Source organism: Cygnus olor, chromosome 3, assembly GCF_009769625.2.
Source record: "Cygnus olor isolate bCygOlo1 chromosome 3, bCygOlo1.pri.v2, whole genome shotgun sequence".
Taxonomy (NCBI): domain Eukaryota; kingdom Metazoa; phylum Chordata; class Aves; order Anseriformes; family Anatidae; genus Cygnus; species Cygnus olor.
In genome coordinates, this window is record NC_049171.1 from 108,905,238 (window position 1) to 108,930,294 (window position 25,057).

At 49.7% G+C, this 25,057-nt stretch overlaps 1 protein-coding gene across 7 annotated transcripts in view; it reads left to right on the plus strand.

Annotated features, from left to right (window-relative positions):
• Positions 1–25,057, plus strand: part of SLC8A1 (solute carrier family 8 member A1) — a 102,329-nt gene that overhangs the window by 69,252 nt on the left and 8,020 nt on the right. For 3 of the 7 annotated variants that reach the window (XM_040551833.1, XM_040551835.1, XM_040551837.1), the window contains exons 3-5: positions 19,406–19,512; positions 23,280–23,297; positions 24,686–24,816. In XM_040551833.1, the coding sequence (XP_040407767.1) occupies positions 19,406–19,512; positions 23,280–23,297; positions 24,686–24,816 (256 nt within the window). Of the gene's footprint in view, positions 1–19,405; positions 19,513–19,807; positions 19,912–22,533; positions 22,555–23,279; positions 23,298–23,417; positions 23,433–23,798; positions 23,868–24,685; positions 24,817–25,057 lie in introns of all 7 variants that reach the window. The other 4 variants (XM_040551834.1, XM_040551838.1, XM_040551839.1 and 1 more) reach the window with 3 other exon arrangements.

The following is a 25,057-nucleotide window of genomic DNA, read 5'->3' on the forward strand; positions in this document are numbered from 1 at the left end:
CCCAGAGGTCCCCAGGCACTTCACAAAGCCTTTCATATCATGCTGTTATACAGACAGGGGAAACTGAGGCAGGAAAAGGTGAAGGTAGAGGCAGTGTGTGCTGGGTCACACCACAAGGATGTATTTTCCAGCATCTGGCTTGCCGTCGGAGCGCTGCCCCATGACTTTGTGCATACGGAGGAACACTTGGGTTTTATCTGCTTTAGGTGATTTACTCTGCAGTTGTCAGTCTCCTGTTAAAAGTGGTACGGTCCGAAAGCACCTCTTGTTAATAGCTTGTTAGCAGGATCGGTGCCGCTGTGTACAAGCTGTATCGCCTTGATCCCATCTGTCTTGGGAAGCGTAGTCTGGAGGAGAGCGAGGATGGAGCCCAGGAGGGAGACCTGGGCACCCCCTGGTTGCGCTGCGACCGTCTCTAATTCATCTCCGCTCAGAGGAGCACTTAGAAATGTCACCGGGGAGCTGCAGCAGCCGTGATTGATCGCGTCTCCACTGCACACTGACGGCGGACAGCAACTTCAGCAAGAGGAGACCTTGGCTCCTGAGCCTCCCCTTGAAGTGCGGGAATGAATTATGCAAACTAATCCGTCCCTTGGCTCCTCCGACAGCTCCTGCTGCTTTCCTGAGGTCTCCCGCCTTTACTTCTTTATCTCTGAGTGGTTTCAGAGGCATGGAGGCAAGGCATCCTTTTGTCTGGTGCTCACATGTGAACACCCGTGGAGTGTGGGGCGATTCATCACCTCTTGTAGGATGTTGTCCAAAATCAAAGGATGAATTGCTAAGCCAGAGCCTGATGCAAGTGTAGTTCCCTATGCATGCAGCTTCTCTGTGCAGCACAGCTGCCATCACACCACTGAGAGCACAGTGCGATGTTGTAAGGGTGCTTGCTTGAGCACGTGAGAAGGCTGCAGGGTCAGGAGGATGGGGAAGGTGCCACGTCTCTGCATGGTCCCACCACCTCCCACCCCGGTACCCTGCTGCTGAGCACCACTTTGGCAACCAAAGCATTCAAATACCCACGGCTTGCTCGTACTGGGATCTTCCAACAAGCCAACTGACCCCACAGAGATGGGTTTGGGCTGGCATTCTCCAGAGTAGCCTATTTAGGGCTCATGTGTTGGAGATGCAGAGCTGGAATTTCTCCCCGTGCATCAGCCGTCTGGAGTGCTAAGTCTTCTGCACGTGAGCTAATGAAATCCCGTGTGACTAGCGTTTGTGGTTTGCCACTGTTTGCAGAAGAAAATAATAGCTAGCTTAAATACCTATTAGTCACCCACAGCTCTGCATGTCTGCACCATGCATTTAGAAAGCAGATGCAATTTAGCCGGCCATGGGATTTTTTGAAAGAGTCTTTTAAATGTGCACTGCTGAAAAATCAGCTGTTAAGTATGGGAGATGTGATGCAGTTCAGCAGCTCTCACCAGTTAAAAAGCCAGTGGCCAAAGCCGTTCCTAAAGTGCTCACAGGCATCAGGAATATTTCCTGGGGGAGTTCAGAGCCCAGCTGAATACAAGCTTCAGGAAACAGATGCAAAACGCTGTGTGTAGTTTTATAGGGCTTTTTTTTTTTTTTTTTTTTTTAATGCTGGTTTTCTCTTGCTGGTCCAGGCAGGTTACTTAAAAATTTGCCCAGTGTGCATGGATCTCCCACTTCCCTGGTGTTGCTTTGTGCTGCTTTGCCGGTGAAAGCATCTCCCTCTGAGCTAGGGAGCACATTCCTTTGCATGCGAGGGGAAGCAGAAGGCAGAAAGACAGACATGTACCTCCTCATGCTCCTCGTCCTCGCCTGAAGCACCAGCGTGGTATGCAGGAGCTTTGGGGCTGGGATGTATTGAAAACTGGTGTGAGGCTGATTTCACCTGGCTGGTCCCACGTAGCACTGGCCTGCAGAGCAAAGGATGCCCTTGTTGCTGAGATCTAGGGAAAGCTGCAACTAATGGGTATCGATCAGAGGAGAAAAGACATCTGTAGGCACAAATTTATGCGCAATCTTGAAAGAAGTATGTTCCCTAAACGGGGAACAGTGTGAATAATTAGGCTTTGAGACAAATGCTAATCAGCATTACATTTTGCCTCTGAGTCTCCAGACAGAGTGTTTAATCTCTGGAATTAAATATTTCCCTGGTGAGAAGTTAGACAACTCCAAGAGACTCCTGTTTGAAAAATTAGGCCTGGTGTACATTGCTTTTAGAGCTCTCTGATTGTGCAGAGTTCAGTCTGTCCAGAAGCTGGCCAGCCTCTGAACATCTTGAACTTTATGTCTCTGAGCAAGACATAAAAACATTAATTCCTCCCTATTTTTATTGAGAGACCAACAGAGAAACATTTATTAATCAAAGGCGACCAAAGACTGCTTTCAATCAGATGTAAAGGCACAGCATTTTCCATACGAGAGCTGTGACACAAACATTTTCTTGCGGTGAAATATTTTATTCAAGATTAAAGCTCAGATATTTATTACCTAGAAAAGTATCTCCCACAAGTCGCATCTCTGTTCTTTTTTTTTCTTCTTCTTTTTTTTTTCCCCTTTTTTTTCCTTTTGTAGTCCCTGGGGTCCCTTGGCATTAAGAACAGGAGCTGAGCCATAGGAAAAAGGATGAATTTAGGGAGACACGAGTTGGACATTTGACAACTGTAGGCCCAGGCAGTTGATGAATCAATAACTGGTATCCATCCCAGCTTTTGTTCTCACTGGTGATGTCTGTTTTAAAGCAGTCTCAGATGGATTAACCTTATGTTATATTGTCTGGGCTTGCTTCTGAGAGTCTCAGATATGTCCTAGATGGTGTGCATACATGCACACACATCTATATGGGGACATACATGAGCACCCTGAGCTAGCTTTGGGGTTGGGTTTGAGGAGGGCATGGACCCTGCTCACCTAAACCCTTTACAACAGTGCATTTGTGACCAGACTTCAAGAGAGTGTGTATGCACTTTCCCAAACCCCATCGGCCCAGATAGGTGTAGAAACGTATGTGTTAGTGGAGAAATACCATCTGAATGAAGCCCCTGCTTCACAAAAAAAGCAAGAAGGAAAATTGTGCATTGCTAATTTAAAATAAAAATATTTTTTTGAAAAAAAAGGAAAAGAAATCTGTATGTGCATTTAAAAAGTGTAAGGAAGGAAGAGAGGTATTTGTTCCTCTTAGGAATAAGAGTTCTGGTGTTACGGTACTTATTTTGGAAATTTCATGACAGTGATTTCATCCTTTGTAGCCACTTGTGGCTCAGTACATTTTTACCATGGTTGCCAAGTAACAATCACTAAGCATTTTTGTGTGTCGATCAGCAAAGGAGAGTGGAGGGAAGGGATAAAATCTATTTTCAGAGGCATAATCACTGGCAGCTCTTTGTAGGTTAACGGTTAAGTTCGCGCAGCAGTGACAGTATTTGGTTGAAGGCCTTAGGATTTACAAACAGGAAAACAAAGCAAAGAGAGTAAAGAGGTTTTCGATTGTTGTTATTACTCTTTCAGAATGGAGTGGCTTATAAGCGATTAAGCAGGCATTAACTTAGCTGGACGTCAAGTCCCACATGCAACAGGCGCATGATAATCCCTCCTTGAGCCCCAGGTTTTGCTGTGCCAAACCTCCTGGCACCCAGCTTCAGCCCCGTTTTGCTGACAGGGCTGCTGACAGCAGATGTAAGTGGAGAAGAGGCTTCTCTCACTGCAAAAAGCATTAAAAATATGAGGAAAATATATGGTGAGAATATGAGATCTGGTGAAAAGTCACTCCATGAATTCTCCCAGCACGGCAGAAGCAGTTTGTAGCATAAACATTCTCCAGGGCACCTCAAGGTCACCCACGTCTTTCTGAAGGTGTCACGCCATGGACGGAGTTGCCGAGTCTTTCTGCAGTTAGGTGATGGAGCTGAACCCCGTCTGCCTGGAAAAACTGTGACGAGTGATGTGACACCAATGGGAGTCCCACAGTGCGCCCTCATCGTGGGGAAAGGCATTTGGATTCCATGGTTTGGGCCAGAAGGCCAAATAGCTTTGTGATCTGCTGGGCTCTTGGACCAGCGTGTGTTTAAACGGGGAGATAAGGACATCTTGATTTAGGCTACCAATCCCACCCTGTATCTGGTGGCAGTCGATGCCAGCACTGGTGGGCTGAGCCGGGGATGGAGCTGAGCCTCGCTGGTGACCACAGTTCTCAGCAAGGCGAGGCCAGCCGTGTCCACATGTGAGATGTGGGCTGAGTGCTATGGCTCATCAGTGAGTTAAAGCAGGCAGCTTCCTGGAAACTGCGATGGAGATAAGGCTTAACGCTCGCATCTGCACAACCAGGCCGCATCTGGGTTCCGGGAAATATTGACCTTTAATAAATGTTCATCTCTCACCTTCTGACTGAAAAGATAAAAAAGAAATCCCCACTGAATTGCAGAATAATGTTTCTCCTTCTTCTTATAAAATCCAGTGGTTAGAAAGGAGCAGCTCTTTGTCTGGCAGGATTCCTAGCTCACGTTCAAGGGATTTGAGGTGGGGGAGTTGAGTGTGGTTCCTTTTCTACAAAAAAGAAAAAAATTGACTTCCAGATCAAAACTTAATCATCCTCTTCTGATGGCCAGAGATCTGGGAAACAATAGAGCCAGAGCACTAATAACCACCTCTGTGTTTAAAGACTCCGTCTTCCTCTGAGGACCATAACTGGGGGGAAAAACCCGTGACATATTTTCCAGAGCCTCGCCTGGCTGCTGTCACGGAGCAGGAGAGATAAGGAGTCCTGAAGGATCTCCATTTCGAAACATGAGCTCAGTGCTGGTTTTCACACCTCCATATCAGCCAGGTTCTGCCTTCTTCATACCTTGCCTATCTGGGAAGAGGTATGTGGCACTGCTGCCCTGGAGGTGTCGAGAGAAAGGCAGACGGGGCCATATCTGCTTGGCTTTGACCCAGCGGGACACAAGTTTTCCAGCAGATCTGGACATCCTGACGCACAAGCAACCCTCCCTGTGCCACCGTCTGGCTGGGACGTTTCAGCCAGCACCTACCAGCGCTGCTGCTCAGTCACATCCAACGTGGCTGAGCCGTTTCTGACACCTGGCCAACTTGGCCCCCTTCCCCTCTCAGCCTGAGTGATTTTTAGAGAATCAGAGAATCACAGAATGATCCAGGCTGGAAACAACCTTCAAGATCATCGAGTCCAACCATCAACATGACCTACCGAGTCCCATCACTAAACCATGTCCCTCGGTGCCGCATCGGCATGTCTGGGATGGGGATTCCACCACTAACCTAGGCAGCCCCTTCCAATGCCTGACCACCCTCTCTGTGAAGAAATTCTTCCTAAATTTGGACCAAACATCCTGATCTCAAGTATTTGGAGGGATTTGTGTGCTTGAAGCTGGTTTTGCTGGGAAGGAGCCCTCAGCTGCTGAGAGGCAGCTCCTGGGGATCCTGTTCTCCAGTGCTTGGAGGCCCCCCTATGGATCAAAATTCATCCCAAAGCGGGCATGATGTGGAAAGGGTGAAAGACCAGTACCATGGGCATATTGGAGTAACAGATACAGGGCCACTTGTGTTGAACCAGTTTCTGAGTCAAACCACGCTGGAGGGGCTCGCAAGCAGAGGGTGCCGGGCAGCCCATGGTCAGACTAATTTTTGAAGCTAAAATTAGCAGCAGAGTGGATTCAGCCCATGGTTAATCTGGGTTTGTTAGGGCCAGGCATCCAAGTCCAGTTCCGTACTTTCATTAAAAAGGCTGTATTATTTACAGAGCTGCCGAACTGGCCAGTTGCCCACTGGGGTGACACCGGCCACCAGGCACTGGGCCAGTTTGACTGGGTGACTTCAGTATCCTCCTTCAAAGGCTGTACTGAGATTGTTGGCCTAACTCATCCTCCTGAGACCTCACACGGTGGGTCACGAGCAGAGCTGGGATTTCTCTGCTGAATATCTCAGCCTCAGGATCACGAACGTCCACTTCTGTCTTACAGAAGCTCAGACGCAGCAGGCTTCCCCGGGAGTTTTCTCGGTGGGTCAGAACCTCTCATCCTCTGTCTTGACCCAACAGTTAACCTTTAAAAGGTGAATCAAACAGGTTTTGAGAGGTTCAGGGAGGAAAACCAGCCATTCTGCAAGAGCTGGCATGAGCAGGTCCTGGTTTGCTACTCGGCTGATCGATAAGGCTTAGTTTGCCCAGATGGGACACCAGGCATGACCCTGCTGCAGAAAGAGCTACACGTGGAATTTGCATGTGGTTAAGTACCAGAAAGCCCACTGGCAGGGTAAAATGATGGGTCAGGAGGAGAAGCTGCTGTTTAACTGCCTGTCCCAGCTGTGCCAGTTCAATCTTCACAGCATCTGACCTCCCGATAGCCTGAACAGTGTCCCTACAGGCGTCTGTATCTCTGGTGACAGAGGGGAGCTGCTGAGAGCAAGCCCCTCAGTTTTGGCAGGTATGGGATGAGTCCTGTTCCTCAGTACCTCCAGCCTCTGCTTGCAGGAGTGACCTTCAAGATGCTGGTGATCCCTGAAGTAAAAAAAAAATGCATGGACAGCATGGAGCATCATGCTTGGGTGGGTGGCGCAGTGTCTTGGTGGCCCCAGGCTGGCAGCCTGGCTTGCCCTGGCTATCTGAGCAGCAACATTGCACCACTGCTGATGCTGTGGCTGGCTCCAAACTGTGAGTGAGGTTGCTTGGCTGGCCCACAGTCAGCTTATTAAAATGGTATTTTCCGCACATTTGTGCAGCGATTAGGGATGAAACGCAAATCACATGCAAATCGGTGCAAAGCTCTGTTGTGCACAGTCAGCTCTGAAGTCAGGGACTTTTCTTTTCTGAGGCATTCAGGCTCTTTCTGTGCTCGTGTGGAGGAACAGGATGAACCTGCCTGAGCTGCAAGCATGCAGCTGAAGCCCACAGCACAGAGAGAGTGCCCTCTGCGAGGGCAAAATCCGCCTGGAAGCACACGCTGCCCAGCATCAGTTTGAGCTGCAGTGATACATGGAATCCAGCCCATGCAAAGATCTTTGTTAAATAAACAGCTAGAAACAACACGAACAAGCCTTTCACATAGCTCGCTTCCCAGCCTTGTTCCTTTTGTTTACCAGGGACTGTCTGGAGCCCAGTTTGTGGAATAGCCTGTCACACTGCAAATCAAAATGCCATCATGGTTGCTGGATATAGCAGCAAAATATGTTTCCCCGAGTATCAGATCTGGAAAGAAGGTCTATAAACACAATGAAAGCAAGAAAACAAATTCCCAAACCCTTGCCACAAAGAATAATTGCAAATATATATGAATGTATATTTTTAACTTGGCTTCTGTTCCTCTTTGGCTTGCAGATCCATAGCGCTGCTTCAGCCTGAAATGCAGTGAGGCCGTGTTTCCTCACTTCCAGGCAGCTTCACGGGGACGGCAGGGCCAAGACAAATAAATAAATAAGGGCTCGCAGAGTGAAATACTATATTTAATAAGGCTGACGAGTCCTCCTGAAACCCAGTTGTGAAAACTTTAAAAAGTGTCTGTTTCCTGTAGCTATCAACATGCTAGAGAAAGGGAAGCCCTGTGGGCCAGTCAAATATTTCCCAACGGCTCCAGTGAGTTTCACAGCTGGTCTTGATTAGCCTGGATATTGCTAATTTTCCTAACACTCGTTACAGCCCTGGGATGGAAATCCTGTATCCCCTGAGATCGCGTGAAGGCAGTCAGGGCTGTAGCAGCCAGGCACTGCTGTGCCTGCATGGGCACTGCAATTCGGGCTAGGACCTCATCTGGATCAGCAGCCAAAGCCCTAAACTAAGGGGTGTGCTCACATCCAGCTTTGAGCATCCCCCCTTCCTTATGGAAAACCCCACTGAGCTTCTCCTTCTACTCCAGAGAAAATCACTATCTGAGAGAGCGGCAGGCAGCAGGCAGGGAGCCGGCGCGAGCGCTCGGTGACAAAGCAGCCATCCCGAAATTACTCATCCTGATTAGCTCTTGGCTTGAGGAAACGAGGCTGAGCTCATGAATAATAGAGTGAATAACAGAGGCCTAATAAAGGACAAAATTCATGGTGGATATAGCTCCATCACGTCAGCAAACAGGTTTCCGCTGCTTGCGGCATCACCCTCTCAATGCGAGCCAGCATCGAGGCTGCGGCAGCTTTGCCTACGTGCCTCTGGGCTCTGTGCGTGTGTGTGCAAGTGCCTATTAAATATACATGGCCCTGCTATTTGTGGGGCACCATATGTGTACCAGGGACGTAACCCGGCTGGCTGGAGATGGGGTTTGTTCTCGGCTGCGCTGGCAGGGCCCCTTGCACATCAGTTGTCGTCCACTTGGAATAAATACACCTTGGGCATTTCTGCTTTCAGGCTTTCTGGGAGCCTGGAAGCATGCTTTTCTGAAGCCTGTCTGCTAGGTTTTGGACATGAAGCTGTTTATTTGAGGCATAGAAATGGAAAATCTCTTCTTCACAATTCACCCTGGAATTTTCCTGCAAAGATCAGTGAAAGCAATCATTAACACGGGGCATCATTTACAGCTCTGTGCAAAATAATCCTCCAAGCTCTCCAGCAGCTATGAATTGGAAAACAATAAGGACGATTACTAAGGATTCTTTTAAAAAAAAAAAATTGTGTTCTTTGATACATGCTGGGGCTGGAGACTGCAGGCACGTGGCCAGAAACCCCAACCGTGCTTGGGCCCTGCTGCAATGATTGTTGTTAGGGCTTAAATTAACCTTAAACACCTAAATAGCTTTATAAAGGTGATCTCCACTGAGAAAATAGAGCTGCAGGTGTGTGTGGCTATTAAAGGATCCATACCAAGCTGTAACAAATAAACATGTACACGGTCAGTCTGGGATCCTGATATTCAGTCAAAAAGCAGGTATCAAGATGAGGTGGTGTGAATTGGTGTGAATGCAAGTGCCATCACCAGCACGCCACCACTTCTGGTGCCAAAAGCAATTAATGATAGCTTTGTTTCTCCTTGCCTTGGTCCCAGGCTTTGCACTGGGAGGACTCTGGGCAGACACCCCCTTGGCCTCCCTCCTGCCCTCCTTCCACCCAACAGCTTCCAAACCATCCCTGTGGTTCCCAGCTGGCCCAGGCTAGGTAGATGCTCCCAAGGACACTCCTTAGGGATGTTTCTGCCTTAAATGCCTCAAGGTCTTCTTCTTTTAAATTGACCAGGTGTTCCCTGGGGCCCTCCCAAAGGCAGCAGGTTCCTTCTGTAGCACCACTCCACCTGCAGCCACCCAGCGTGATGAGCCCTCTTCTGCCAGGGGCAGGTTGGAGCACTGTCCTACTCCTGGCTTTCACAGCGTTGAGCTTAGGATCAGGACAGACAAAAAAAAAAAAAGAGAGTTAGAAACGGAGAGCTGGTCACGGTCAGAGCTCCTCAGCAGCATCCAGGCACAGGGAAAGCCCTGCTGAGGGCACAGCGTCTGCAACGTCAGGTTGGCACAGGGAGAGGATGGAGCGTTTCCAGAGCAGATGAAATCTTCCAAGACCTTGAGCTGCCAGTTCGAAGGAGCCTACGCATTTTGCAAGTTTTTTGAGTCTTAGAACTTGGTCTAATTTAAGCAAATTTTTATGGGATTGGCACATCCTAAGCACTGGAGAGATCCTTCTGCTAAGTTTCATTCTCTGCAGCAAAGCATAAGGAAGAGAGAATTACTCAGCATGGTGTTTGGGGAAAAAAAAATAAGAATCATGGGCAACGCAGCATACTTTTTCCCTAAACCGAGTCTTTGGCGGATGAACCACTAAGCCAGATGGTGGGGGCTTCTTGTAACTCTCTCAGCAATGGCCACCCCACATGGAAAGTTTCCATCTCAATAGCTAAAGTCTGGCAAAGTTTCCGTGGAAAGTCCTGGGCAAGTTTAACGACAGGCGCTTTGACATGCTCTGCCTTTAATTCAAAGCCCTGAGGGCATCAGTAATCCAGATGAGCACGTGTAAGATACACGGATCAGCTGGAGAAACAGCATCTGGGAACTGTTCCCTTCCTGATGTCTGAGGCAGGGGATCACAGCGGGATGGAAACCAGTTCCTGGGCTCTGGTGTTTGTGTGGGAATCGCCGCTCCCACGTAATGTCGGCAGTTTCCAGCTGGAGCTGGGGTGTGTGATGTGGGGCTTGGAGGAGCCCTGCCTTCGCAAAAAGCGTGGTGGGCCTTTGGTTGTCACAGGAGCAAATCCAGCACGTGTGCCTCCACAGGGCTCTGCAGTAGGATTTTACATCCAGCATTTTATACATCCATCAGCTCTCTGGACATATAGATGGGGACAGGAGGTGGAGAGATGGCCATGAAGGGGAGTCTTTTTAGCACCAGATACGGCTGGATTTAACCTGCTCCCACAGTGAGGCCTCCTCCGAGGGCCTCAACAAACAGGTCTCAGCTAACGGCACCGAATGATGCCTCCTGCTGCCACGATTGCTCTAAACGGCCCTGACACACAGCTGAGGCCTCTGTGGGCAAGGACTTTTCTGTATCGCCATTTTTAGGTGTTCCTTGCCTCTTTCACACATGCTGAAATGTGGACTTTTCCCCCCAGTAAGAGCCGCTGGCTGAGGTCAGGCCCGTCGCAGCGTGCAGCAGCAAGCTGTCACAGAGCACTCAAGTGCTTCCCCACGCTCACGTTCCTCTCGGCCACTCCGTTCCTCTTATTTTAGCTTTGTTTAAACAATCTCCTTGGTAACAGGAGGGAGAAGCAGAATTTTTTCGTCCTCCTCCTGGGGCTGGTTTCCTGCCTATCTCAGCACCGGGAGGAAGCACGAAAGCTCTCCTGAACAAACGTCCTCATTAGCAAACACATGTTTGCATCTGTGCTCCCACCACAGGTTTTAACCCTGTGTATCTTTGGGGATTTCAGGAGCGCCTGGTGTCTCTTTCAAAGTGTTTCTATACCCAGAGTTTTGGTGTAGAGGGCTGTATTTCACAATTTAATTTATCTATCTGGCAGCAAATCAACAGCGTGTTGGTCAGTGAGTGGTAAGTGAAATTGTCCACATGCCCCCGACCTTGAGTCCAAGAAGACCGTGAGGGTCCTCTGCTCTTCTTGGGGCAGCTTCATAAAGGTCCCTGTAAGGAGATCAGCATCAATTCTTAGCAGCTCCCAAAGTCCTGAAAATGTTTAAAAAGGCTGGGAAGCGATGGCATTGCACGGCACCAGGGTGTAGCTCACCGGCTGGGTTCTGGTCTTAAGAAATGAGTATCCCTGATGCTTTGAGCCTGCACAACAGCAGCATCCCATATGCTTCATGTTTTTTATAGCCAGGTAGCACCCTGGTGCTGGTCCAGCACAGGTGACTTGCCCGAGGGAGGCTGGAGCAGGAGGGCACTCTGCAGCCAGCCACTTAAATTGCTAAAATGTGAGCATTGCGCCGGAACATCCCTTGACAGATGATTACTTACAACTTCTCCTAATAAAAGTTCAATGTGACACTTAGTGACAAGCTAATAAAAGATCGAAAGGCTCTTCCGTAGCTTAGGAGCCTATTAGCATCTGCAGGGCCCCAGCAGGAAGAGGAGGTAGGGTGTGTGCTGTGTGCTGCATTTGCAGATACAGTTCACATCTGCACACACGTGCACACACGACTGGTCAAGGCAGATGTTGTTTTGCTCGGCACTTTGACTGCAGTTTTGCATGTGTGTGCACATGCACGTGTGTTTTGCTAAGTTTGAAACATTGTCAAGAGCAGCAGAGCACGCCAGTGTGAGCAGCACAGCAGAAAACATTTCGGCTACAGGGACTTTCCAAGGCTCGAAGCCAGTCACTTGATCCCTAGACAAAAGACAATAAAAGTAGTGATGGTGAAGTGCTTTTTTTCTGTGGAGGCTCTGATCCTACATTTGAGTCTCCATTCCAAGATTCTGGGGGAGTGTCTCAACCTCCCATCTTGAAAAGAAGGGGCTGATTTTTGGGGCTGGCCACCAGATGCATCTCTCTGACTCAGTGCGGAGGTAAAATGAGGCTGGACACTGCTCCTGAAAGGCAGCTTGCACATTCAGTATGGATGTTTTTCCTCCGAATTTCTGCAGCGTGCCCTCTGCTGTCACCGAGCATCCCTGCGTCCTCCCAGCACACTTCCTATATAGAGGGAAGGGCAGGGAGCAGTCAAGACCCCCTATTGTAGCATCTTCCCAAACAACAAGGGAGAGCCTCCCTTGATCTGAAACCCATGCTGGGGGAGATTGAAATATGCCTTCCTTTGGAGGCATTGGAGCAGCTGATGCCATGGCACAGCAGACGTATCCCAGACTTCCTTCAATCCTGATTCCTGATGCTGAAGCCACACTGCTAGGTTTCACATGCTGCCCCCTGTTTTGTCTACTCAGCTTAAACTCAGCAAAGTTTGCTAAATAATTTACAAGGCTGCAGAAACATCCCCTCTGCTGGCAGTTGCTTATTGAAATTCATTTTGGGAAGTGCCAAAGCCATTTCAATAAGAGTGATGTGTTCTGTTTGAGGAGCATTGTCATGGCAACTATGTCAGGTGCACACAGAGAAGGGCAACTCGTACTTATTGGAAAGGTTGGAGCAATTATTCTCATAAAAGGGAACCTGTCTGTGAAGAAAAGCCATGTGCATATTTGGGTGCAGGGAGAAGTGGGAAGCAATTGTATGAGTTTCCAGTTGTTTTCCCTTGGGGAAGATGTGTATGAGAACAACCAAGTAGATGGGCAGAGGAAGAGCAGAAATACCGGATTTTGGCTCCAGACTCTGCAGCTTCTTAGTAATGGCATTTGCAATGGTTTATATCCAGGAAGAGTCTTAGGCTGGGAAGAGTCCCGGGCACTAAACCCCTTGCTTGCACCACAGGCTGAATTTTTTGGGACTAACGGCAGTTTTGTGTGAAGCCATGGGATGAGTTATTTCTACTCTGTCAGCTTTCCCAGGCGCCTTAAGCAATTGCTGCCGGGGTGGTTTTGATCAAATTCACATCAAATGTGTTTTCCTTCCTAGTCATTGCTTGCATTGCACTGTTTATGCATGTTGTCCTTGGAGATCCAGACACTGATCTAGACTTAATGACTCCTGTTTGATCCCCCCGCGATCCTGCCTCCAGCAGGCACTTGGTAAGCTTTCAGTGGTGGGTCACCAACCTGGATGTGCAGGGCAATGGGACTGGGGGAGAACAGCAAACACTGGTTTGTCCTGGTGTTACTGTATCCAGAGCCAAGGGACGGTCACACCTTCAGCTGTCCTGGGATGGGAAAACCTTTAAGCATGACCAAGGGCTCAGGTCCTGTTTTGGGGCACCTTGAGAGAATGTCATGCATTTTTGGCCAGCCAGCCCCCTGTGCAATGTGACATTGGCAGATGAGTGAAGGCGTGTATTAGCCAGAGTGCAAAATTCACATGCAGATCAGAGCAAACATCAGGGATTCCCCAGAAAAGCAGAATCTCTGGTCTGACAAATCCTGCCCAACACAGCCTTCCTAAGAAGAGCGTCAAGCAGCATTCAGTCTAGCATGTGAAATATCTTACCTGGTGATTGTTGCTCCTGAAAAGTCTTTTCTGAGGCACTGAGCATCAGCTGTGCCTGTCATCTCCCAGCTATTCAAACAGCAACAGCCCTCAGTCCTGCTGCCTCTGCAAACCACCACACACATCTTGCTTCTCCACAAGGCCAAGGAGGAGCGTGCTGGATAGATGAGGCTTTTCCAGAGCTCTCCTGGTAGCGATGCTCTGAAGCAAGACAAAGTTATGTATTTGAGCCGTGTGTTGTCATTTAAACTTAATGCATCCTGAGGCCAGAGGAGCAGTTGTTTCATGCTGCCACGGAGATGACAGCACGGCCCTGTGCTCTTACAAAGATTGATTCAGCAAGACTGATTTCTCTGAGAAAGAAGGAGAGGGCAACCAAGAAAATAAAAGCAGCCAAGTTAATTTTGGCTCCAGTGGTGGAGAGAGAAGGACAATTTCCCCTCCCTTCCCAGTTTGCACTGCCCAGGCTGGTGTGCTCCCTGTTTTGGCAGGCACTGGGCTGTACAGCCCCATTCAGATTTGGGCTGCTGGGCCAGCAAACTGAGCTGCCGCATCAAATCTGCTTACATTTACCCTTCCGAAAGCATGTGTCAGGCTTAGCTTCAGGCAGGTTTTCCTTTGCCCTCCATGTCATGTTGGCAGCATGCTTTAAGCAAAATTTTCATCATCAAGCACAGACATTTAACGTCAGCAAGCCTGGGACCTGCAAACGTTCCTTTATGGGTGACTCATGGGGCATCTTACAAGCATGGGACCCCATCAGCACGGGGTTAAGGATGGCCAACACCACTGTCTCTCCTCGTGCTCCCATTTCCATTTGACCATCATGTTCCGTCCATGGAGTCAGTAGTGCCAATTTATTCTCTATGGTGGATTAATTAACCAACTGCAAGGAAGTACATGTCACGCTGATAACCTCCTGCAAACTTTGCACACTGGAGTTCCTATATTCGATAGTCAAGCCTGTACCAAGCCAGGAACCCTTTCTGGTTCCCACAGCTCAGTCATTCAGTGTCTGTCCCCAGCATCTGCAGCAGAGCAATGGCATCATCAATACTCCAAGGTGCTTTTTGCACCACCTGGACAGGTGCAGCTATAGGGAGAAGGATCGGGCTGGTCCATTGACTCCCAATAGTGGAGCTGCAGGGACAGCCCCTGCCTCCAGCTCTGATCATACCCCAGCTCATACTCAAAACCACTGAGAATACTTCAGGAAAAAATAAATAAATAAATAAATAAAAATCCCATTTGACATGCAGGAGCTGAAATACCCCATGTGTGTGCTCTGTGAGTTGCCAGGGGGCAGAGGGCTCAGGGAATCTCACCCACCCTCTGCTAGCATTTGTTTTTGCAAGAACCCTAGGGTCTGTCCCTTGGGAGGTCAGGGCCATCATGCTGCTGGGACACCAAGCTGCTGAGCCTCCGCATGCCCACAGCACGTCATGTTTCTGAGCCTTTGCTGGTGGTGGAGGTTTGGTCTTCCCTTCTGCTTGTGCTTGGGGGTGTTGGGACGGCTCCCCCTGTCTTTTAATGGATTTTAACAGTTATGCATCCGGAGAAGAGGCTGAACCTGATCTCTCTGAGTCACAGGATCACCCAGAAGACATTTTATGGCCTTCATGCAGCCTGAACCGCTGGCTGGGAGCTGGCAGGGAAATGAGACCCCCCCCAGAGGGGACGTCTCCAGCCTGTTGGCATGAGTGGAGCCAAGATTGAGCCCCCTGACCATTGTGTCTTTCCACACAGGCCCATTGCCTGCTACAGCTGCCGTCCCCATACCCTTGGCTGGTAAAGACCTCCAGAGAGCATGAGGGAGAAGCAGAAATCTTAATGAACCCTCTCCTCTCTCAGAGCCCATTGTTTAACAGATAAAACTGTGCGTGACAAGGTCGTCTGCACAATCTGGCCCATGTTTGTGCATTTTCTGTCCCCGAGGAGGGAGTGACCCTGTGCTGGCAGGGCAGGCATCACGTTGCCCTCCCGCACATCCCCCTGCCTGGCGCACATCACCTGCAGCCGGGATGAGGGCTCCCACCACTGTCACCTCCTTGCTATCAGGTGCAATTTTCTTGTCAACTGGTCTAAGAAAAACCTCGTCTCCTCCTTTTCCTTCCCAGCAACAAGACAACTTCCCTCCTCGAGTAGCTGTCAGAAATTTGAGCAATGAAGCTGCTAAGTGCATAAAAGCACTCCCCGGTGCCCGGGTCTGAAGAGCTGCGTGCTGCAGAGACAGGCACAGGAGCAGCTAGTATTTTTTTTTTGCGTCTCTAACAGCAGGAACAGGGCCTTGAGTCCCCACAGCCTCTGGGGAGACAAGAGCTCCCAAAGGAGGTGAGGACAGGTATGGAGATGAAGAACCAAGCCTGGAGAAGGTGGAGATGGGAGGAGAAAGAGCCGCTTGCTCTTGGCAGCTGTCTCCAGCCATGCCCTGGGATTCACACCCAACACCTTCTTGTGGCTTAGGTTCACTTGGCCTTGGCCACTGGCTCTGGAGGTGCCCAGTTCTGGTGTCCCCAGCCCCATGGTCATCTCTCATGGCAGGCTTTAACTGGGGCTAATTAAGTGACTGGCTGACAAGCAGATGTATGAGAAATCAATGTGGCAGCTTTCTGCAGGAGTCTGAGAACACACGCTGGAATGGGCAGCACCAGCAAGTGTGCTTCTGAAATGTCATCTCCAGAACATGCAGACCTCCTGGTTATTCTCTGGCTGCAGTCGCTGACCCACCAGCACGGGAAGTGCTTGGTTGTAGGGGGGGGGTCAAGATTTAGGACATCACAGGACTTAGGCAACAGGACTTCTCTCCCAGCTGTCTGCACTGGATATTATAATTATGAATCTGGAGTTGAAAGTCCTGTGTGCTACACACTTAGCTCTCCTGGGTGATCAGTGGAACTTGTTTGGGTGACAAGCTGCATAAGAGCATTATTCCCTGCATTGATTCAGGAATAAGTGTCTGCCTGTCCCGGCAGTAAGAGCATGCTATGGGCAACCTACTTACTGACTGCTGCAGCAGTAGGTTGTTGTGTGTTTAGAGACGTTCATTTTCGTGGCCCACTGGGCACACCTTCACTAGCTGCATGCAGTACTTGGTTATTTCAGCTCCAGCTCCTGTGTGATCTGGGCACGGTGACGTTGTGCAGCGATGAAAACCATCTTTCACAAAATGTCTGGGTAGGTTGTCACCAGTCACTCCTGGTGCTGCCTGAGCCCACAAGAGAGCAAAGGCTGGCAGAGGTGTCTCTTGACCTTCCCAGGGTTGTGTCCAGAAAGTGTGGGTAGGCTGGCATGCTTGCACCACGTACACATCACCCCACGAGACCAGCTATTTGCTGCCCGTGACACCGAGCTGGCATTAGCAAGCACATTACTCTCCCAGGCACCTGGGATACTGCAAATGCCAGAAGTTTACCCAAGCTCAAAGCGAAATGCGAGAAACCTGCAGAGCATGGCTAGATACATAGAAACCTGGGCTGGCTGGAAACCCTGAGACGCAGATATCTGGGGGCTGGGAGAGAGTTGGTTAGAAATATTGTCTGCATGCCTGTCCTGCTCATACATCCTCCTACAGGCAGGTGCTCTTGGCAGTGGTCAGAGGAGACTGTGCCGGGTGGCCCTCGGGTCCCCTCAGGCAAGTGGCTGTTCCCTCGCTGCGCCATCCTTGGAGCATCGCCCACCAAAGGGATTTCTCCATAGGTTCTAGAAGCCAAAGGTTTTGTGAGGATGCTCTGCAGAAAGATCAAGTGAAATGGCATAGTTCGAAATGAAAACTATAACCCCGATGAATATTGTGGGGCTTGGAGCAAGGGCAGGAGTTTGTACGCCATGTTCAGGAAGATCCCCTTCTTTCCCTTGCTGCTGAGTGTCGGCGAAAGGAAAAGAGCTGGAGCTGCAATTCTGCAAGATTTGTTTTATTCTTTGATTGCTGGTACATGGAAATGAGCTGAAACTCATTCCCTCAGCGATTGCCTTGGCTACGGACTCGGGGACGAGCAGTTTCTGGTACAGAAATGCAGACAGTTGGCTGGTTTTTCCTTGGCAACACTTTGCCCAACTTTTTGTCAGTGTGAGCACGGGGGGGGGGGGCGCCTGGAGCCAGGTGGTTCCCATGGGTGGTTGGCAGCGCTGAGTGGAGTCACCAAGCACATTCCCCCAGTATTTCATCCACCCTGCCTGGACACAGGCAGGAGGAGAGTCCACGCACTAAATGTCCCTGACACATTGTGGCACCAGCTGGGCTGATGCCAGCGCTTTCTTTTACCAGCAAGAACACATTGCTGCTCAGAGCAATTGCCCCACACAACTAAATTAGAGCACAAAGCTGGGTAAGGCAATAGTTCGTCTCCTGCTAAGGACCCAAGACCTAAGCTGGTTGTTGAGAAAGTCTTGCTGTGCAGTGGTGGGGGATTCAGGGTGCTCTACAGGACCCAGCAGGCAAAAGGCAGTGCAGTGGAGATCAGGCGTGCTCTAAGAATAAGCTGTGTTATTTCCACGTGCTTGTTTCTCAGACAGATGTGGTCTCCAACACCATCAGAAGGAAATCCTTTTCTCTGGGATTGCAGCATCATCCCAGGGACACATTTGCCTCAGCAATTTTTGCTGATTGGAAATTCATCTGGGGAGCAGACTTGCTGTTTTTTTCCTCCCACCCTTTGTCCCAGCAGCCTTGTTACAGCAAAAAACAGCAGTGTTCATGTCTACCCAACACAGAGCACTCGCTCGCACCCTGGGAAGACCACCTGGAAAGCTGCATTACAGCAGCACCTGCTGGCAGTGGCTCTTTCAGTCCTGAGGCCCCATTGTTCTGGTCCTGTTTGTGTTGAGTCTAAGCATCAGGAGCTGCTTTTTTATTTTATGGGCACCCAGGGTTCTTCTTGTAAGAGAGGATTATTGTGCGGAGCTTAGAAATGCCGCACACAGGAAGCCAGAGCACGCCCATAGGCAGTTTACGTCTTGATTCCTCTGCTGCCCTCAGTATTGCTGAACGCAGCTTTTTTAATTAATTTTCCTGAGAAGGGCTTTTTTTTCATACGTGGAGGGGATGTGCAGGATACAATTTAATGGGATTTGTCAGGAAAATTATTGATTTGGTTAGTAATATTTTTGAAATCGTGCCATTCTGTTAACACTGTTGGGTCCTCTGATAGCTTGGCTGTGAGCATTTTTGCATCCTTCATTAGTTTTTTAATACGCAATAATTTCACCTAACTCGTCAATGCAAAGCAAGATCAGCTGCGTGCTCTGTACCCATTTTTCCTATGTACAAAACCGTTGCAGCAATAATTATCAACAGAAGAAATTATTACAGATATTCATTATAAAATGCAATTACACCGAGCTGTGCTGTATTGTTACACCCTTCACAGCCATCGCTCGCTCTTGAGTAAACGGTTTCATTATAAGCATGAAGGGCAAACTTAATACACTTCTGACTCATAGCAAACTGCACAAGAAATCATCCTGGCTGTTCCTCCGAGTGCTTGGCGGTGTTTGCTCCGAATGAGAGTAACATGTTGTCTCTGCTGCCAAATACTTGTCGGTGCACAGAGGGGCTCTGCCATGCAGCATGCAGAGGAGCCAGGGATGGGACCACAGCATCCCTTGCCAGTCGGAGCCTGCGAAGCCCAAAGGGAGCAGCCGACGGTCATGTTGTGCGTGGATGTGTGGTGTCGGGATGAGGCAGAGCCCCCTGCAGGGGCTGGTTTAAGTGGGAGCAAGTCGTCGAGGGTCTGCGTTGCACCCTGGGTTTTGGGAGGCACCCTGACCCCACGGTCCGTGCTCGTTCTCTCAGCCTCTCGGCTCCTGCCCTTTGCTTTCGGCTGTGCTGCCCCTCCGGCTGTGCTACCAAACCCACTGTTTTCTCTCCGCAGCCACCTTCTCCTGGCATTTCCACCCTCCTCCTCCTCTCCCTGTCTCCCTCCTCCCTCTTCCCCCCTTACTCTTGAATCTCTATTTCTTCTTCTCTGTTCCAGCAAAACGATATCAATCAAGGTGATAGATGATGAGGAGTATGAGAAAAACAAGACCTTCTACCTAGAGATCGGGGAGCCCCGGCTGGTGGAGATGAGTGAGAAGAAAGGTGGGGGACGTGCTCCGGGGCTGAGCCCAGCCTGTGTGTCCCTGTCTGGCTCACTCATGCCTGGCACCTGCAACACCGAGCTCACATCCCCAGCGCCTGCGGGAAAGGGCAGGAGCAGGGGCCCCCTGAAGCCCCCAGGCCTGCCGGTGGGGATGCTCCTGCCCTTCCCCGTCCGCCACAGGGTGATGTGCAGCCGCTTCCCTCCCTCCCCGACCATCTCGGCACCACGGCGGACGTGAACTGCATGCGCGTGCGATGCCAATCATGTGTTTGCCTTTGTCTTGTGTTCCCACAGGAAATTCATTACCCTTAGAATACTTGACCGTGAGGAGTATGAGAAAGAGTGCAGTTTCTTCCTTGTGCTTGGGGACCCGGTGTGGCTACGACGAGGAGTGAAAGGTGTGAGAGTAACACCAGACCAGCTCTCGAGACGCTGCCGTCCGCTTTTCTCTGTGTCTCCCTACTCTCACACTCCTTTCTCCTCGCGCTCTGGCTCCCGGCCGTTTTGCCCTCCCTCCTTCGAAGCTTGGCCCCTTGCAGCTTTTTGCTCTGTTTTTCTTTTCTCTTTTGTTTCGGGGGGACCCCGTCTCACTCACGAGGGCCCCCCTGGAGGACTCAGGCAGGGAATGATGAGCATCGCCAGCCCCTAGGGATATTTTCAGCACACCTGCCTGCCACACCACAGCCGCAGCTTCATTCAATCTCATAGAAAATTCAGTCTCCAGAAGCAAGCGACACTGCATCATTTTTATCAGAAGATAAAATAGCCTCTGCTTGAGGTAAAATGCCTGGCCAGAGCAGTAATTTTAGCCTTTATTTTTAGCCTTAATTTTTAGCCTTTCTTATGCTGGCACTAGGATCTGGAAATAGCTGAGAATCACGGCACAAGCAGGTAATGCCGTAAGATGCAATCTATCCAGTAGAAATCAGGTTACACTCAAATAAAGTTTCATGGCTCTGCACTGGATAATAGCTTCTCATAGGAATAATAAAAACAATTTCCTCTTTCATCACATAAAAACATTTCTAAACTAACTGCAAGCCTTCCCAAAAAGACACGGCTCACTTAGTTTTCCAAGATTTTTTTTTTTTTCCCCAGGAAATTAACTAAAAATTAATGGCAACAGCTAATCCTGTGCCCTATTGGTGGCCGAGCAAGAAGCGGTTTTAGAGCTACTTAAGATAATTAGTTGCCCTACAACGACCCCTTATTAAAGTCTTTGTAACAAATTGGTAGCAGCATTTGTTCTGGCTTTCTCATTTCTGGGACAAAAAGCTCTCCTTTCAGCAGACATGGGGCTGGCACATACTACTTGTTCAGGGCAGAGAGGGTCCCCAGCAGTCCCCATGCTGACCAGGGAGGTGCCACTATATTTCAGCCTCAAATCATATCCAACAGCAATGCCACATACATTCCCCTTCAGAACAGGTGCCATGCAGGTCAGCTGCACCTTCACCTTTATCAGGTTTCCTGATGTTTTTTGTGACTTGCTGGGTTATATGAATAGCTAGCAGGAGCCAGGCTTGAAAGAAAGAGAGAAAGAGAGAGAGAGAGAGAAAGAGAGAGAGAGAGAAAGAGAGAGAGAAAGAGAGAAAGAGAGAAAGAGAGAAAGAGAGAAAGAGAGAAAGAGAGAAAGAGAGAAAGAAAGAGAGAAAGAAAGAAAGAGAGAAAGAGAATGAGAGAGAGAGAAAGAAACAAAGAGAAAGAAAGAGAGAAAGAGAGAGAGACAGAGAAAGAAAGAGAGAAAGAGAGAGAGAAAGAGAGAAAGAGAGAAAGAGGGAGAGAGAGAGAGAAAGAAAGAAAGGAAGGAAAGAAGGAAGAGAGAGAAAGAGAGAGAGAGAAAGAGAGAGAGAAAGAGAGAAAGGGAGAGAGAAAGAGAGAAAGAGAGAAAGAGAGAAAGAGAGAAAGAAAGAAAGAAAGAAAGAAAGAAAGAAAGAAAGAAAGAAAGAAAGAAAGAGAAAGAAAGGAAAGAGAGAAAGAGAGAGAGAAAGAAAGAAAGAAACAGAGAAAGAAAAAGAGAGAAAGAGAGAGACAGAGAGAGACAGAGAGAGAGAGAGAAAGAGAGAGAAAGAGAGAAAGAGGGAGAGAGGGAGAGAGAGAGAAAGAGAAAGAAAGGAAGAAAGAAAGAAAAAGAAAGAAAGAAAGAAAGAAAGAAAGAAAGAAAGAAAGAAAGAAAGAAAGAAAGAAAGAAAGAAAGAAAGAAAAAGAAGAAAGTTTCTCACCCTCCTGGTCACAAAGATATTGCAAACTCAGTAGCTGGAAGGCAAGTCAGTATTTTAAAGGATGCTATTTCTGCCTTGGCCATGCTGGGGCTTTTTGTGTGTTTGCCTTTTTTTTTTTTAGCTAGTTTTTTTGGCTTGATTTTTCACAAGAGGCAGCAAAGTGGGGCGAGCTGCATGCTCGGCACCCTGTAGATGGGAGCATCCCTGAAACGTCACCCTTGGGCCACATAGCCAAGGTGAGGTCTGTGCCTCAGGGGCCAGAGACCCACCATGCACCAAGGGAGAGCCTTTTTCTTTTGTTTCAGACACCTAAAATGCTGAGTGACCAGATCTCTGAGCCAAACCTTGCCCCAGACTTTTCTTCTCTCATTGCATATGTCAGAAATACAGCCTCCGAGTGTAGTTCTTGCTCCCCAGTAGGCGGCTGGAGGAGGTCAAAGCCAGTAGCCACTGCACGTGGGATGTATTGTGTCCTCCCCCGAGGCAGAACTGCCCCCGAGACCAATGGAAGATCTTGCACATATGATTCAAAGGGGAAAAATGAATTTTTGGAGTGTGCCTTTTAACTCATATCCACCCCATGTTTGCAATCATTTTTATTTTAAATCTACAGTCCCATGAAATGTTTCTGTTCCTTTATTTTTAGTGCATCACTCTCAACACTAATGGTGTCCTGCAGCTTTACAGATCTGAAATCTCTGCCCTGGGATCTGGAGTCTTTCTGTGGATATCCCTTTTGATTTCATTATTCATTTACTTTTCTTCTTCTGTGTTTGTCTCTGTCTGTCTCCTTCACAGCCCTGTTGTTGAATGAGCTTGGTAAGCGCGCATTCCCTTTTCTTTTCCATTTTTCCAGTTTGTCTACATATTTTTGGAAGACGATTGATTTTGTTTGACATTTTTCTTTGCTCACAATGTTCTCTTTTAGGGCGGTCAGCACTATTTAAGTAAGCTCAGGTATCTGATGCCCCAACAGCCCTCGGATTAAAACCCCAAAGTCATTACCATTAATGAGCGGTAACCCGCTGTGGCAAGGAGCGTTTTTTCGGGAGTGTCGTTGTTACAGCCATAACAAACCCACTGACACGCCGGGTTACAAAACCATGCTGTGCAGATTAACCCATCGCCTCTTACACTGGCATGGCAAAAAGAGGACAGGCTAGTGACTTAGAGGTGGGACAGATGGCCAACCCAACTGGAAGAGGTGGTGCAAGTGGTGTCTCCAGACTTGGGGCGTTTAGAGTCCACCCAGCCTCTGTGTTTTCAGGCCGGGGAGGGAAGCAGAGCACCCTCAACCTCCAGGTGGGCTCTGCAGCCTATGTTAGGTGCCGGGGGGGTGGCAGATGCGGCTTGGAGAGCTCAGATTTGGGCAGGGTGTCCCCACGCCATCCCCAGGGTGCAGGTCAGGGACTGGCCCCCAGCCCCAAGTGGGGCAGGCAAGGACTCTCATGTCCCTGGGGGCTTCGGGGGGCTGCTGTGATGATGCTAACCCTCTCTTTCTCTCTTTCTCTCTCTCTTTTTCTCTCATTTTTGGTTTCATCTAGGTGGCTTCACCATCACAGGTATGGATCTCTGCTATCCCCTTGCCCACCCCCACCACCCCTTCTCCTCTTAATGGCCGTATGCTCATCCTGCTCTTTCCTCTCTCTCGGTTTCCTCTTTGCTTTTGTTCCGCCCTGGAGGGAAACTCTGGAAGGGTAAGCAGGCGGCAGGGCCGCCCTTGCTGACACCGCATCCTCTCACAGCACACCCAGCCTGCCACACACCCATCATGGCCACTGCCCTCGGCAGGGTATGGCAGCCATGACACAGCCTGATGGGACGCAGAGCAGCCCCTCAGGAGCGCTGCAAACGATCCTTGAGGCTGACAAGGCTCTGACCGTGAGGCTGGGCCCTTCGAGCCGCTCCCTGTGGTGGTGACAACTCTTCGGGCAGGGGGGCAGCCGGGCAGGAGCCACGCTAACCCCGTGTGCAGTAGGATGTAGAGTTTACTAATGGCACAATGTGGGTGTGCATAGGGTGTGCAGTGCCTCCTGCTGATCTCCTGCTGGTCGTTGTGATAGGAAGACCCATCTTCAGGAAGGTCCAGGCTAGAGAGCGTCCTCTTCCCTGCACCGTGGTCACCATCCGAGGTACCCACAGCGTGGCACCCATGGGCCGTGGCGGTCTAACATGGACTGACTGGCGTGTTTACATACTGACCCGGGCAAATTAACTCCTCTCTCCAGCAAATCCAGCCCCTATCAGCCCCGATGGCCTTCTGCTCGTCCCCAAGGGTGGGATGGCAGGGAGCAATGTGGGGGTGTGCACAGAAGGTGACAAAATGTCCCCCCGCCCTGAGGTTGCGCATGCATTGGTGGAAGTGCAAAGCAACTCCATGGCTCTTGTAGTCCTGCCATTGCCTCCTCTCTCAGGGTTTGGGGCCAAGCCATGCCCTGGGTTTGGCCCCTCACACAGTGCTGGCTGTGCTTTTTTCTCCAACCCCAAGCTCTCCAGCTGCCAGCCTGCTCCCCACAAGGTAAAGCCCTGCTCAGGAGGGTCTCATCCCCTCCTCAGCCCTGGGGCTGCTGACAGCTCTCTCTGCTTGTAATGGGGTGACGGAAATGTCCTAACCACACCTGGCTGCAGAACTGGAGGGCTGGGAATTGGAGCAGCCTCAGTGGTGGTCTGTTCCCCACAAGGAACCCTGTGGGAGAGGCAGCAGAAAACAGGGATACTCCCCAGCCCTGAGGGTGAATTAGACTCTTCCTGAGGTTGGACGAGTTGCAGACCTCTTTTGCCAGCATTCCCCAGCAAAACCACCTTGTCTATCACTCCATGACCTCCTTCTCCTCTGCTCTGTCGCTCCTGCTCCTACCTGGAGGCTTCCTGACCTCCCTCTCCGATGGGAAGCCAACTCCAGAGAGTGACCGGCCGGACCTGGCTCACAGGTGGGCTCTTTGCTTTACAGAGGAGAACGAGGAGAAGCAGCCACTGACCAGCAAGGAGGAGGAAGAGCGACGAATTGCGGAGATGGGGCGCCCAGTCCTGGGGGAGCACACCAAGCTCGAAGTCATCATTGAGGAATCCTATGAGTTCAAGGTACCACCCACATCCCTATCCTTCTTTTCCTCTGGTTGGGGACCCACCTTTTGCACAACATTGGCCAACACACGCTAATGGCATCGCAGCAAAGTGAGGCAGCTGCTGGCATCACAAGGTCTCAGACCATTGCCTGTGGTTATTACACAAGCATATCAACCAGGTGAGCCTGAGAGCTCACTGGACTCCAAAATGCTGCACGTTACTTTCAGATATAACCTTACTATCACAGCGATGCTTT